The sequence below is a fragment of the Sceloporus occidentalis genome, unplaced genomic scaffold (genome assembly GCF_023333645.1).
Source record: "Sceloporus occidentalis isolate IW3139 unplaced genomic scaffold, rSceOcc1.0.p SCAF_6, whole genome shotgun sequence".
Lineage (NCBI taxonomy): Eukaryota > Metazoa > Chordata > Lepidosauria > Squamata > Phrynosomatidae > Sceloporus > Sceloporus occidentalis.
This window is the reverse complement of record NW_028316986.1, coordinates 125744926-125758892: the sequence shown is the minus strand read 5'-3', so window position 1 is coordinate 125758892 and position 13967 is coordinate 125744926. Positions and strand designations below refer to the sequence as shown.

The window sequence follows — 13967 nt, the reverse complement described above, 5'->3', positions numbered from 1 at the left end:
TTAACAAAATTCATAAGTACATTCTTAAATAATGAACATTACCAGTAATTTGTTGTAGGTCATAAAATATTAGTGCTGATGAAGTTTTGGTACAGATGTTTTTCGCTGAAACAATCTTAGGCCTGTTACAGACTGCCAAAATAAAGCTGCTTCAGGTCTCTTTGGAGGTATGCTATTTAAATGATGCATGGGTCCTAAGAGTCCGGAGGTCGCGCCAAAGCCACACTCCATTCCTAAGCACTGGAGTGCAGCTTTGGTGCAGCTTCCGGATTCTTGGGATGCATGCATCATTTAAACAGCATACCTCCAAAGAGACCAGAAGCAGCTTTATTTTGGCAGTCTGTAACAGGCCTTAATTTCCTTGAAATAGTTTCAACACTTAAAAAAAAAGTATCTTCTAATAATTCTGTATTTTCCATGTGTTCCTGGATTTGTTACTATCATTATATTATACTAAGTAACATAAAGAAGTAGGCAGCATGAGCTTTTGTAGGCTTTAGTTTGCTTCCTCAGATGTATATAGTCATAGTCAAAAAGTAGACTGAAACCTACAAAAGCTTTATTTCTGTTAGTATCAAAGGTGCTATAAGATCCCTCTACATACTGATTCCACAGACTAACAGGTTTATATCTTTGAATTATATTATACTTTTAGTTTAACATGTAGCTTATTTATTTATTTGTTTTATTGGTTAGGATCCTCGACGCAATTTGATTCAGCAGTGGATGACACAGAATGGAAAGTTGGGCAAGATAGCCAAACAATTTAAGCTCTCCAAACATCCTGTTTTGGGTGACTGGAGTCTACATGTTGAAGTAAATGTGAGTATTAACAAAAAACATCAGGAGGGATGTAATATGGCATTAGTAAAATCAGCGATAAAACTATCTTAGATTTTAGTGGAGCTGGATCGCATTCTAGGATTAGTTCATTTTGAAGAGATGGTGTCTTACAAAGAATGGCATCGATATAACTGAAAATACAGTGTTGTGTTCCATGCCCGGGGGAGTTGGGGTTGGAGTGAGCAGTGACAAGGTGCCATTTTCTTCAAAAATTGGCAAAATCTTCTGTGATGACCACAGGATTTTTGCAGGCTTCCCAGTTGGTACAAAATACTGGCCAAGTAGGGGGAAGTGTGACTGGCTAGGAGTGACCCATTCCACAGGTCTGAGGTTTTCACTTAGGCCTGATTGGGGAGAATAAAAGGTTGCCTTTGGCTTTGGCATGGAGTTTGCATGTGGGTTTCAGCCTTCATCCATCCACTCTCACTTAGCTAATGTATGGATTTATAGTATTGTTTTCTGGCCAAAGTTTGTATGCAAGAGATGATTGTACAGCGCACCCGTGCCATATGTGGGCCTGTGCCATACACAGCTTTAACCTTTACGTGGAAGGTTAAGCTTGCGGGGAATGAATGGTGCCATGCCGAATGTGGAAGAGCTCCCCCATTGCAACCAATGGGGTTGGAGCTTACACATTTCTCCTCATACGCTGGGGGATGTGGAACGGATCCCCGTGTATGGAGAGGGCCCACTGTATTATAAATTCTGGCATATCTTGTGGGCAGTTCTGCATGGCTCTTTTGAGAGGCTGTGTGGCAAAGTGACTGGAACATTGAACTATGACTTGGGTTTGAATCCTGGCTTGGTCATGTAAACCCACAGTGTCATTGGGCAGTGTCATCTCTCAGCCTCACACAATGGCAATGGTAAACCCCCTCTGAGGACATGTGTCAAGAAAATCCCATCATAGATTCACCTTGTAGTTGTTGTTGTGTGCCTTTAATACGTTTCTGACTTATGGCAAACTTATCATGGGGTTTTCTTGGCAAGATTTCTTCAGAGGAGATTTGCCGTTGCCTTAGGTTCACCATATGTTGGAAACAAATCACACAACAACAGCATAGCTCTTTTAGCACTAGGGAAACAAATTCAGTTTATTTTGTTAAGTACTTTTTTTCAGCTACTGATGTACTGTATTCTGTTGAATGCCTTACCTTACACCATCTTTTCATGCCAGAAACAAATAATAAAATGAACTGAACAAAGACAATTTAAGCTTAGCAACTGTGGGTTTTTTTTTGTTTTTTGCCTAGATTCAAGAGTGTGTTTTTGGAAGCTGGATGCCAGAGTTATTACCAATCTGAGCTGTGTTAAAAAACTCAGACACTGTCTGAGTGAGTCAGTTCCTCTTTGTTCTCCCAGATCCATTACATAACAAAATAATAGTTCTGATTCTTATACACTGCAATTTTTTAAAAAATAATATTTATTATAATTTCACATATAGAGAAAAACATATTCAAAAAAATTATATATCAACATAATAGACATCATAGTGAACACTTTTACCCATTTTTCCTCCTCTTGGTCTTCTTCAAGCTCGTCTTCGGTATCCACTTTATCGGGATCCTCTTGGTTCATTCTTCTTTTACCTCAGTTACATGCTGTTTTAACAACATGTCCCCAAACACTTATTTGTTTTTGATCTACATTAAAGACCCAGAAGATTTCCTGTAACAAAATATCCTAATATTCTGTTTCAACTTATTCTATCATCAATTCTATTAATAGAATCTATTATTATAGCTATTATGATAAATATTTTGATCAGTTGTTATAGCTGGTAATAATATGATCTTGCTTCCATTTAATAAAATTTTCCAAGGCTTTATTATTAACCACATACAATATATACTTCAATTCACCGAGAGTGTTTTTTTGCCTATTATATATTTCTTTCTTTACAATATTGCAAGACTAATTTCCAGTCTTCCTTCTTATATTTAAATGATCTTTCATTTAACCAATGGTTAAATACATTGCAAATTCTTAAAACTTGGAAGATATGTTTAGTACTGGAAAATACATAAGGAAAAGAAAAGTAGAATTTTGAAGTGAACCCTTATGCTGAATCCCCCCCCCCCCGTGAATAAGTGGTTCCTGAGCATTCATGCTCATCTAACATGTTTGTGAGCAAAATGCCCTCATCTCTATTTTATACATGCATATTATATATCACTCTGTGTGTGTGTGTGTGTATATATATTACACTTCTTGTGCTTTCTAGCAGGCAGGAGGCAATTTTGACATATTTCAACAAGCCGTTTTAGTACAGGATGGGGCTTTTTTTGTTTTCCAAAACTTGTTTACTTCTGGTTTTGAAAAAAGGTCTCCTAGGCCAAAAATAGTTCAGCCCTCCCAAAATGGCAAAATTGCTCACAATGATGATGGCCATAGAGGGTGTGAAGAGGATTTTTTCAGTGGAAGGAAAAATAAAAGTGGATGGTAGGAGGAGGTGCAGCTCCTTGAGGTCCAGTTTGCGGGGCATATCTCCTGGTAGGACGTCAGAAAATTGTCCACCCCGAACCAATCTTAATTGTGCATTTCCAGAAGTTGGAAGTAATTAGTTGCAAGCAACACAATTAGCTGTATCTAGTTGCTGGGGGGGGGGGAGATAATGAGGATGCAACAATGTTACATTCCAAAAGTGAGGCAATGTATAAGAGGAAAGTTATTTTATTGGTGTGATTAGTAATTTTTAACAGACTCAGAAGTGTTGAAGCAGACACAGTAATTTTTTTAAAAAAAATTAAAAACCAATTTAGAACATTTTTAGAGGCATTTTGTCAAGAATTGTTCACAAGTTTTGTGCTCTTCTCTTTTTGGTCCTAAAAAAAGGAACAGAAAGTAATAGGAAAAAATGGCAAAACAAGAAATGAAACGATTTCCCATTCCTTTTACTACTTTGTGAGAAGTAGCATGTGTTTTTCTTTTCGTACACAGTAGCGAGTAATGGGAATTAATTACTTTTCAACTTTTCCAGCTCTGTGTGTTTCATATAGCAATACCTAGCAGCTGATCAAACAAACCTAAAATGACAAACAACATTTAGAGAAGTCATGCCAGGAAAGCGAACAGCAGTCAGATATTCTGCTCACATAGAAGCTAACCATTACCCTAATGGAAGGTTGTTAGCAGATGTAAGCACAACAGAAACCTCCTTTATATTTAATACATATATTCACTGTATTTATTTTCCAGTTGTTGTTACGGGGTTTTAAGGATAAATTCTGTCTTGTTATTTTCCTACATGCATTTGGATGATCTCAGTAAGAAATATAATATGTATATTCACTTCAAAAAACAAAACAAAACAAAACACTCATGCACAAGATAAATAAAACAGATTACATGCTTACATTTTAAAAAATCTGCATTTTAAAAAAGCAAAAACCAATGCAGGATATTATGCAATTTTTGTGTTTTCACTCTTAAGTGACAATTTGGAGGTGGAACCCATGTCCATCTGCTTAAGTAAAAGCAAGAAAAATCCCATGACATCTCTCAGATAAAGAAACACAGCACTTTGCCCAGTGAATAAAATGAAATTATCTCTGCACATAAGAGCAAAGGTAGTAAAAATGTTTTTCTCCAATGTGCCTGTGTGTTTATATTATTAATTATCAACACACACTTAGTTCTCTGAATAATGAGCAATTTTAGGTGTAGCACCATCAGGATTTGTCATAATTTCCTTTTCTCTTTCTCACCTCCATACTTTATTTCCATCTACATATGGCAAAAGAAGTAGGGGCTCTGTTGGGTGAAAGATGTTATTTCCAATTTTCTAATCTCTTCTTCAGTTTAAAATCTTCAAGAGTGATTTCCAGCTACTTCTTAACTACACACGACACTCCACATTTTTGGCTTTGACTTTTGTGGATTTCATTATTCATGGATTTTATTAATATGTTCTCTCTAGGAATATTTAGGTCACTGATGGAGAACCTTTTAGAAGCACAGTGCCCGAACTGCAACCCAAAACTCACTTATTTATTGCAAAGTGCCATGTCCCTCTCGCTTTCTAGTAACAAACCCTGGCAAACTCTGTGCTGGGGCGATGACACATGTGCCCACAGAGAGGGCTCTGCCACCTCTGGCACACGTGCCATAGGTTCACCATCACTGATTTAGGTCCCACCAGCGCAACTCTATAGTCAACTTTAACTAAAAGTCACACCAAAGGACCTAGGGATTCCTAGAGAGAACAGTACACTAGGCACTTGTAGCTCTTCTAGTGCAATTCTATGGCCAATGTCTGGTAGATGTAGACCACAGAGTTGCACTGGAGGACCTAGATATTTCTAGGGAGATGTTCTCTCAGGTAAAAATATAGTGTTTTGTTATTTGCGGTTTTTCCACATTCATGGGGGTCCTGTACCTCTAAACCCAGTGAATGTGGAGGGATGAGTGTATTATGTACCACTGAAGAAAACAACACATCTTGGGCCATTGACAATATAAATCTTCCATCCTACCAGACTAGGATGTTGTTTCATCCCCTAACTATATGGACTTTGGTCTACAGCAGTACATGCCAAAATAAACATGTTAGTATTCTGTATTCTAAGGTAAAAATAACTGGGACATGTATGTTCCATCCTACAGAAAGTTGAAGAGTTCTCTTCCTGACATTTTTCCTTTACAATAACCAACACCAAGACTTTATAAACTTGGACAACATGCAGCTCAGCATTTTACAACTTTTCATAAATTCTACAATCATTTTGTGCCAGGTCCTACCTCAAATAAAAATAAACCACACAATTTAACCACTGTTTCATACATTTTGTTTGTTTGTATTTTTATAGGGTCAAGTACATCATCAAATATTTACTGTCATGGAATATGGTAAGTGACACCTGTCTGCATATAAAAAGCACATAGGTTGATCTTGGATTTTATTTTTATTTTTTTAGAATATAGAATGGTGGGGTTAAGATTCAAGAAATAAGAAGTCTTCAATCAGGAATGCACTTGAGTGCATCTTCTCTATAGAAATAATGCAGTTTTGCACAGCCTTTAAATGCTGTAGTTCTATCCTATGGAATCCTCGATTTTCTAGTTTTACACGATCTTTAGGCTTCTCTGTCAGAGTGCTGGTGCCTCACAAAACTACAAATCCCAGGATTCTGCAGGATGGAACCATGGCAGTTAAACTGGGGTCAAACTGCATTATTTCTACAGTGCAGATGCACCCATTGACAAAATATATCTTACTAATAAAATGTCTTCTGAGCAAAGAAAAGTGTGAAACTTCCCTTAGAAGAACTTTTCATTCCTCAGAGTCTTTTGGCATTCTGAATGTATCTTATTGTTTTAATTGTTTTCAAAATGGATGTCAAGACTCATTCACATGTTCCATTTGCATATGCAGCACGCAAAGAGTGTGCTACTTTAACAGTAAAGGGAGTGTGCAGCACAGATGTGCTGAACTTTCTGTGGTGTGTGCTTAAACCTTTTCTTCCTCCAAGCAGTATATCTTTCTTTGCCTTCTTATGAACAATGAACTGAGAGTGAATAAAATAGCTACCAGCAGCAAAGTGGATAGGAAGTGTATTATTAATTAATTAAATGTATAATTTCCTCATAATACATTTCAGAGGAGTCTGCAAGTAAAAAAATAGAAGTAAAAACGCACACACTTATAACACAGTACAGTTAAAATACTAAAGATCTAATCAAATCCAAACAGCAGTGAGATAATACATATAGCTTTTTGTTCAAAGACTGGGGAATTTGCTTTTTTCTGAATGTTCAGAATCCATTGAGGAGTCTGATAGTAATAGTCCAAAAAAGTAAATTTTGCAAACTCTGAGCGGAAGTGTTCAACAGACTCAGAAGTGTTGAAGCAGACACAGTAGATTCATCATCAACATCAAAAGGACCCAAAGGCCCAGGAGAGGGTGTTCATTTTAATTATCTAACCAAAGTGGGTCACTGAAGATGCTGGTGGCCCTCCAGATGGAGAGGGTTCAGTAACAAGGGTGCCACAGTCACAACATCCTAGGCATTGCCTTTATGGGATCCTGCAGTGATCTCAGGGGCTAGGCTGGGAAAGGCACTCCAATAATTATTCCACTGCCCCTACTTTACTGTTAACACAGGACTTACCCCATACTACCACCTGATGAGTCACTTCTAAATGCAATTTCTGATGGTTATGCTCATGTGCCTTGTGACAGACCCTGTCACATGTATCTTGTATTGCTTGCCTCTAGTTTAGAAATTTAATCAGAGACAATTTATTAATATACTGTGTTTCCTCATAATATATAGTGCTCAGAGCATTTCACAAAAGCAAACACATACAATAACCATAACTACAATTATACCACATTATAATATTAACTCAATTACAATTTCTTGGAAAAAATTCAAAAAGATAAAAAACAAAACATGTTAGCATGTGAAATAAAATAAAGTACAAACCTGGGGGATACATTCCAGGACTTTGTGTGGATATGCAGAAAAGTGAGTAATAGTGAACTCTATATTTTCGTACTTCAAGTCAAACTATCCCTTGGGCCCACCAGCTGGAGAGGAGAGGATTCAAAGGAATGACTTACATGTCGAGGTACAGCATGGCTTGGTGAGCTTCTCATGTACCTCTCTCCATTCTTTCTTTTCTGGGTACTCATCTTGCACAGGAGGCAGAGGGTACACAAGGCTTTGTTGCACTGCTGCTCTTATAGGGTGCCCTGGATCTCAAGTAGACAGCCCATTGGCCATATGTGGGACATCACTGAGGGCAACAAGGATGAGGGGCTCCCCCCCGCTTGGTGCCACCCCCTGCTTGTGCAGCAGCTGGTCAATCATCAGCATTTGCCTCAGCTGCACCTGGTTTGCCGCTGCCTCTTTTGGTTCATTGAGATGAGTCCAAGGTGGCAAATAAGCATGAACTGGAGGAGGTAGCAGTAAGCTGGGCGTAGCTGAGGCAGATGCTGCTGGTCAGCTGGCTGCTACACAAAGCAGGTTTGAGGGGTTGGTGGCAGGAGGGTAGACCCCCCATCCTGTTCATCAACCTTGGTGGTACCCTGTGTGTGGCATGTGGACAATTTACACAAGATCCAGGGTGCCCTGTGTAAGTGGCACCACAACAAAGCCTTATGCAAGATGCAAGCTGAATGCCCAGGACTGGTTATGCTTAGTTTTGTATTTATTAACTAAAATATGTATATCCGTATTCTGTATCAAAGCTTCTGAATTCTCAGAATCCTTTGTGGAAATGAAGATGGAATAAACCAGAACTGATATATGAAGGTAGCACAGGCAAGGCATATGCACATGTTGGTACGGTACTGAAAAAAATGTATTGCTGAATGATTAGCAATATGACCATCTTTGTACAATTTTAATTATAATCTTTCTTTTTATAGTGTTACCAAAGTTTGAGGTCTTTTTAACAACACCTCTGCATTATTCTCCAAAAGCTACAAATTTCAATGGTACTATAACAGCAAAGTAGGTAAAAAATAAATATTATGTTATTTGAGATTATATGCATGTGTAGAAATTGTGTATACCTATGTCAGCTAGTTCTTTTTTCTATTCTTAGGGGTGGAAATCATCTGTAGAAATATATTTAAAAATAGTATTATTTTGAGGTGGAGGGCCAAAAAAATAAATCAAGGTGAGATTTTACTATTCAGAAATTAGGGATGAAAGGTTTTCTTATTATTGTTACTCAAAAAAACTATGCTTTCAAATTTTCTGAATGACCCATTACAGATTATAATATGTCATTGAGTATTGCTGGTTAAAAAAAAGGTGTTTGCCACCACTAATGTTCTTTGTGAGATGGAGGACTTTATCACAGGAGGAGGGTAAATCGCAATTGCAGTAACATAATGTTGTCGTTGGCTGGGAGTTACCACACAACATTGTGTCTATTCTGTTGTTGCATTGTATTTTGATTCTTTTCGATTAATTGTATTTTAATTAGTTTGCATCTTTTCATTGATGGCCTGCAGAATTTCTGTTGTTGGATTATTCTTTCTAATGTTATTGTCCGTTCCGTGGCATTTGTGATACTGAGGTGTGAGTAGGCATGGTTTTCTTGTCCCCCTCTGGCTTCACTGATCTGCAGTGCATTTCTTGTGCATGGATTTAAGTAGTTTAAAAATGAGTTATCTAGCAGGTTTAGGTGAGCTATGTGATCCTAGCCTCAAAAGCCTTTTCTGCAGATGACAGCCATATAGGCATGACCCATTGTATGCCCATGTCCTTTGAAGTAATTCCCGTGGATGTCAGTGAGGCTGACTCCTGGTGAGATGTTCATGGGACTGCAGCCACAGAAGTCTGAACAGGCATGTTGAGAACACTAAGAACACCTCCGAGGAGAGCTTGGGGGAAGTGACTTTTGGGGGGAACTACAATTGGCTGGGGGATTCTGGGAGTTATAGTCCTCCAAAAAGTTGCTTTCCCCAAGCTCTGCTTCCAAGAGCCCAACTCCCTTGAACACCATGAGATTTAGTTCTGAGGAAACCTGTGCATTAGGATAGAGCCTTTGGCTGTGTGGGTACTCACTGAGGCAGCCAGTGGGCCTTTCCTTTCATATGCCTGCTGCTCTAGCCTCTTGTCTCCCCAGCTCATTCTGGTCCTTTCCACGGCATTTCGCGCCCTCCTTCCCTTTCCTGTGCAAGAGTATTTTTTTATTTTATTTTATTTTTTGAATAAAATATTTTTTATTGAAGTTCACTTATAACATATAAAACAAAAAAGAAAGAAAAAACAAGAAACAATTACATAACACATCTAAAGAAACACAAACAAGATAGTTTCCACAGTGACCAAAATAACAACCAAGACTAACAAAAATTTCCCCCTGTTCCCCAGCTTATTGACTTCATGCACATTAGCATCATTTATTATGTCTAAAATTACTCTTTTCTAATCTTTATCCATAAATATGTACACACACACACACACACACACACACACTCTTTTCTACCATACAGACTTGACTTCACGCCCAGCATTAACAACATTTTTATATCTAAAATTACTCTTTTCTAATCTTTATCCTCATATATATGTAAACATACACGTGCGTGCACGCACACACACTCACACATATATTCTTTTCTGCTATACAGAAAATAATGATTTTGATTGTTTCCATACTGAAATAAGGTAATTGCTATGAGACAATGGGCTGGTGTGATAAAGTCCAAAGATATTTTTTATCAGTGTTGGACATTTATTTCAGTGAATCTACATGGTTTGAATTTTCCCAGTTCTGTGAGAATGATCCGTGCTATTTTTTAAAAAAAGTTAAAATGTACAGTCAATATGTTCAAATATATTAAGCTGTGTTCGGAAACTGAAAATGGATTTTTGTGGCTATTTCAGGTATACATATGGAAAGCCGGTGAAAGGGGAATTAACTCTTCTTTGCTCCTCAATATTCTATGGAAAGAAGAGAAATATTACTAAAATACTGGAGGTGAGCTGTGATCAATGCCTTATAGTGTACTCAAGTTTTAGAGAAACTACACTTATTCAGTCATCCTGAGGATCTCTTAGCAAAAAGAAGCAGCATTTCCCCATCTCCTTTTGTGTTGCCTTGCTGTTCCTTGGACCTGGAGCTTTTTTCTTTCCCTTTGTGAGGTTATTTTTTCTTTCAAGCCCATTTTCAAAAGACTGTCACCTAAAAATTATTTTTGTGCAACTTTCTTGTTATTTGCATCTTTCTTCTGGGGCTAATATGAGCCTAGGTGTAATGACAGTTAGTTATCCTGCTGTGAAGAGAGATGAGGACTGAAATCAGAAGATGATCTGTAGATGGCAAGAGCAGATTCAATGAACTTTATCGCACCGGGTTCTCGGCCCGGCCTGGCAGGAAACGGAAACGAGTGGGGGACGGATTTTACCGCACACACCTGTCCCTCACTCGTTCCGTTCCCCCTCTCTTCCCTGCCCATTCCGTTCCAGAGGGAACGCTTTTTGAGAACTGTTCAGAACAGTTCTCAAAAATTTCCCCCTCTGGAACGGATTAAGAATGGAAGAGAGGGGGAATGGAACGAATGAGGGAAGGGTGCGTGCGGTAAAATCCGTCCCCCACTCGTTCCGCACTCGTCCCTGCTCCTTCTGTTCCGTACTCAGAATGGAACGGAAGGAGCCAATGCGATAAAGCTCAATGATTTTTCAACCTCTGGTTCTCCCAATATTTTGGACTGCAACTCCTGGGCTACGGGCTGAGGCTTCTTACAGTTGATGTCTAAACCATCTGAAAGACAGACGAATGCCACCCTACTTGCTCAGGGAAGCATGCAGACCTCATGTGGAAATACTGAAGGGTTTAGGAAGCTCTGTTTTGGCCTGTTAGTGTGTAAGGAGGCAGTTCATTTCTTTGCAGTTCCTTCTGTTGACCAGGCTTTAAATTGAATACCATTGTGATATCTGGAGCCCTGGTGGTGCCAGTACTGCAGCCACAAGGTTGTAAATTCAGTCCCAGGCAGGACTCCAAGGTCCATTCAGCTTTCCATTCTTTTGTAGGTTGGTAAAATGAGTACCCAGCTTGTTGGGGGAAATTGGCTTACACATTGTAAACTGCTTAGGGAGTGCTAGTTAGCTGATAAGATATATGAATGTACTTGCTATTGCTATATCTGATATCAACAACATTTGCTGAAGGATGAAATTTTGACAGGATGCTCTACTGACAACAACTTCCCCCTTATGAGTAGTGATATGTAACGACAGAACAAATGCACTGTGAAGATAATTAATTAATATTGTACCCTATGGTGTAATGTAGTGGTTTGAATGTTGGACTATGAGTCTGGAGACCAGGGTTTGATTCCCAGTTCCACCACGAAGCCCACTGGGTGACCCTGGGCAGGTCACATGCTCTCAGCCTCAGGGAAAGGCAATAGCAAACCTCCTGTGAACAAATCTCGCCAAGAAAACCCTATGATACATTCGCCTTAGGGTCACCATAAGTCATAAACAACATGAAGGCACACCACCACAACAACAACAACAACTCTGTATCATATGATCTCTGGGCAGCTTACAATAAAATAATTTGCAATAATTTAAAATGTAAATCTAATTTTGGATTAAATTTTTCAAAATACATTTTAAAAGAGAAAAGCTAACTGGTTGACTTTTTCTTGATTTCAGTTTAATGGATCTGTGAACTTTACACTTGACAATCTAGAAATGAAGAACTTAACATATGCAGATTGGGATCCACACGTGTATCACCAGATGCCCATAGAAATTACAGCTGTGGTTACAGAGTTACTTACAGGTTATGTTGTTTATTTTTTGCTTTCCTTTAAGGAAAGGGGGAAGCATGAGAAAGTGGGGGCAGGCACTGGAAAGAAAATAACTAAGTGCATGGAAAGTAAAGCATTTTCACTTGAGTTAGAATTGTTATTTTGGATCATACATGGATCATATGGATATTTAGATGTGATTATTTCTCCTGATCTGAATATGTAAGACAACTGTTTTTTTATTTTGCTCAGAGCTATGTTTATCCATAAAAGCAGTGAACTATTTACAGTGTTCACAAGTGCAAAACATTTTTTATGTCAAATGGTGAATATCTGGAATACCTGGGAATTCTATTCAAAATTCTATTTGTTCCTCTAAGGAAAAGGTGGGCAATTAGTTTGAAAATTAGCGACAATGTTTTTAGAGAGTTCACAGTTGGAATTTTGATAAATATGAATTCTTAAGAAATTATTGGAAATTAGTGACTATGCACATTTGTTAAATAAAATACTTCTACATACTCTAACAGGAATCAGCCAAAATGCAAGTGCTACTGCCTTTCCAAAACATCATGATTATTCAGTAGAATTTTTTGAGTATCCAAGAGTTCTCAAGCCTTCTCTGACTTTCATGGCTATGGTGAGTTGTTTGCTTTATTTTGTGTAAATGGTGTGTTTCCAGAACACAAGGTGAATGAGTATGCATTATGAAGACTGTTATGTTTTAAAAATAGTTTGAAGCTGTCTTATGTTGAACTTTATTATGACATCATTTACGTCTCTAGATAGTTTGCTCATTGATTGGTGAAAGCCTTAAATGTTAAATGTAGTACTGGCATTTCAATTTCAAAAGCAGAACATAAATATTATTGTTGTTTAAAGAAAAGTTTTAATCATGGTTTTGAAAATTGAGTTTGATTTATCCCCATGCCTTTGATTGTTTCTCAGCTGAAAGTAACAAGATTTGACAACAAGCCTCTTACTCACGATGAAAGAAAGAATAATGTAATGATCACTGTTGAACCTTCAAAAAGAGGTGAATTTTTCAGAAGTGCTTACTACATGTACGATGATGGCAATGAGTCACAGACAAATGAGACAGCTCAGAACCTGAGTTATCCTGTTCCAGAAGATGGGGTCATTCAAATTGAATTTCCAGTTCAGTCAAACACAACAAGATTGAATATTAAGGTATATTTTTTCTTGTCATTTTCTCTCAAAGCAGATCTTTAATCCAGTCTATATTTCTTGAAATACAGTTCCCATAATTCCCTCCAAACTGGTTTGGAATAATAGGAGTTGTATTCTAGTACATCTGGTGGGCACCATTTTGGGGAAAGGTGCCATAGGTCCAAAATACACTGCAGAAATAGTACAGTTTGAGACCACTTTAGCTGCCCTGGCTCAGTGCTAGGGAATTCTGGGAATTATAGCTCCTTGTGGCACCAGAATTCTCTGACAGAGAAGACTAAATGTCTCACAAAACTACAGTTCCCAGAATTCTCTAGCATTGAGCAAGGGCAGTTAAAGCAGTATCAATCTGGATTATTTTCACAGTGTGTTTAGGACCTTAATCAGCAGGTAAAAAGAACTTTGGTATGGAAAATTGCTTTAATGTCTTTATGTTGAATTGTCTTAATGTTCAAAGTGCTTCACATTCATCTCATTAATTTCTGTAAGGAACCTTATCAGCAAGCCTCTGTCAGTACTGGAGTAGATGAGGAAGAGATTGAAAGTTTTCAGTTCATTAAAAACACACACAACCTAACCACTGTTTCCTATTACATGCAATAGGAACTGTGGGAACTGTGATTTATTGTAACACTAGTTAATTAAAATTAGATGGAACTATAGTTTGATATTTTGTTTTGTTAACGAATGAGTTAGACTAAATTA

General features: G+C 37.9%; 1 protein-coding gene across 1 annotated transcript in view; it reads left to right on the top strand.

The window, feature by feature from the left end:
- The window catches only part of CD109 (CD109 molecule), a 93073-nt gene that overhangs the window by 26950 nt on the left and 52156 nt on the right, over nucleotides 1-13967 (top strand). The window contains exons 5-11 of the mRNA XM_089530906.1: nucleotides 697-822; nucleotides 5655-5694; nucleotides 8223-8307; nucleotides 10198-10291; nucleotides 11974-12103; nucleotides 12602-12711; nucleotides 13020-13262. Of these exons, the coding sequence (XP_089387032.1) occupies nucleotides 697-822; nucleotides 5655-5694; nucleotides 8223-8307; nucleotides 10198-10291; nucleotides 11974-12103; nucleotides 12602-12711; nucleotides 13020-13262 (828 nt within the window). The remainder of the gene's footprint in view (nucleotides 1-696; nucleotides 823-5654; nucleotides 5695-8222; nucleotides 8308-10197; nucleotides 10292-11973; nucleotides 12104-12601; nucleotides 12712-13019; nucleotides 13263-13967) is intronic.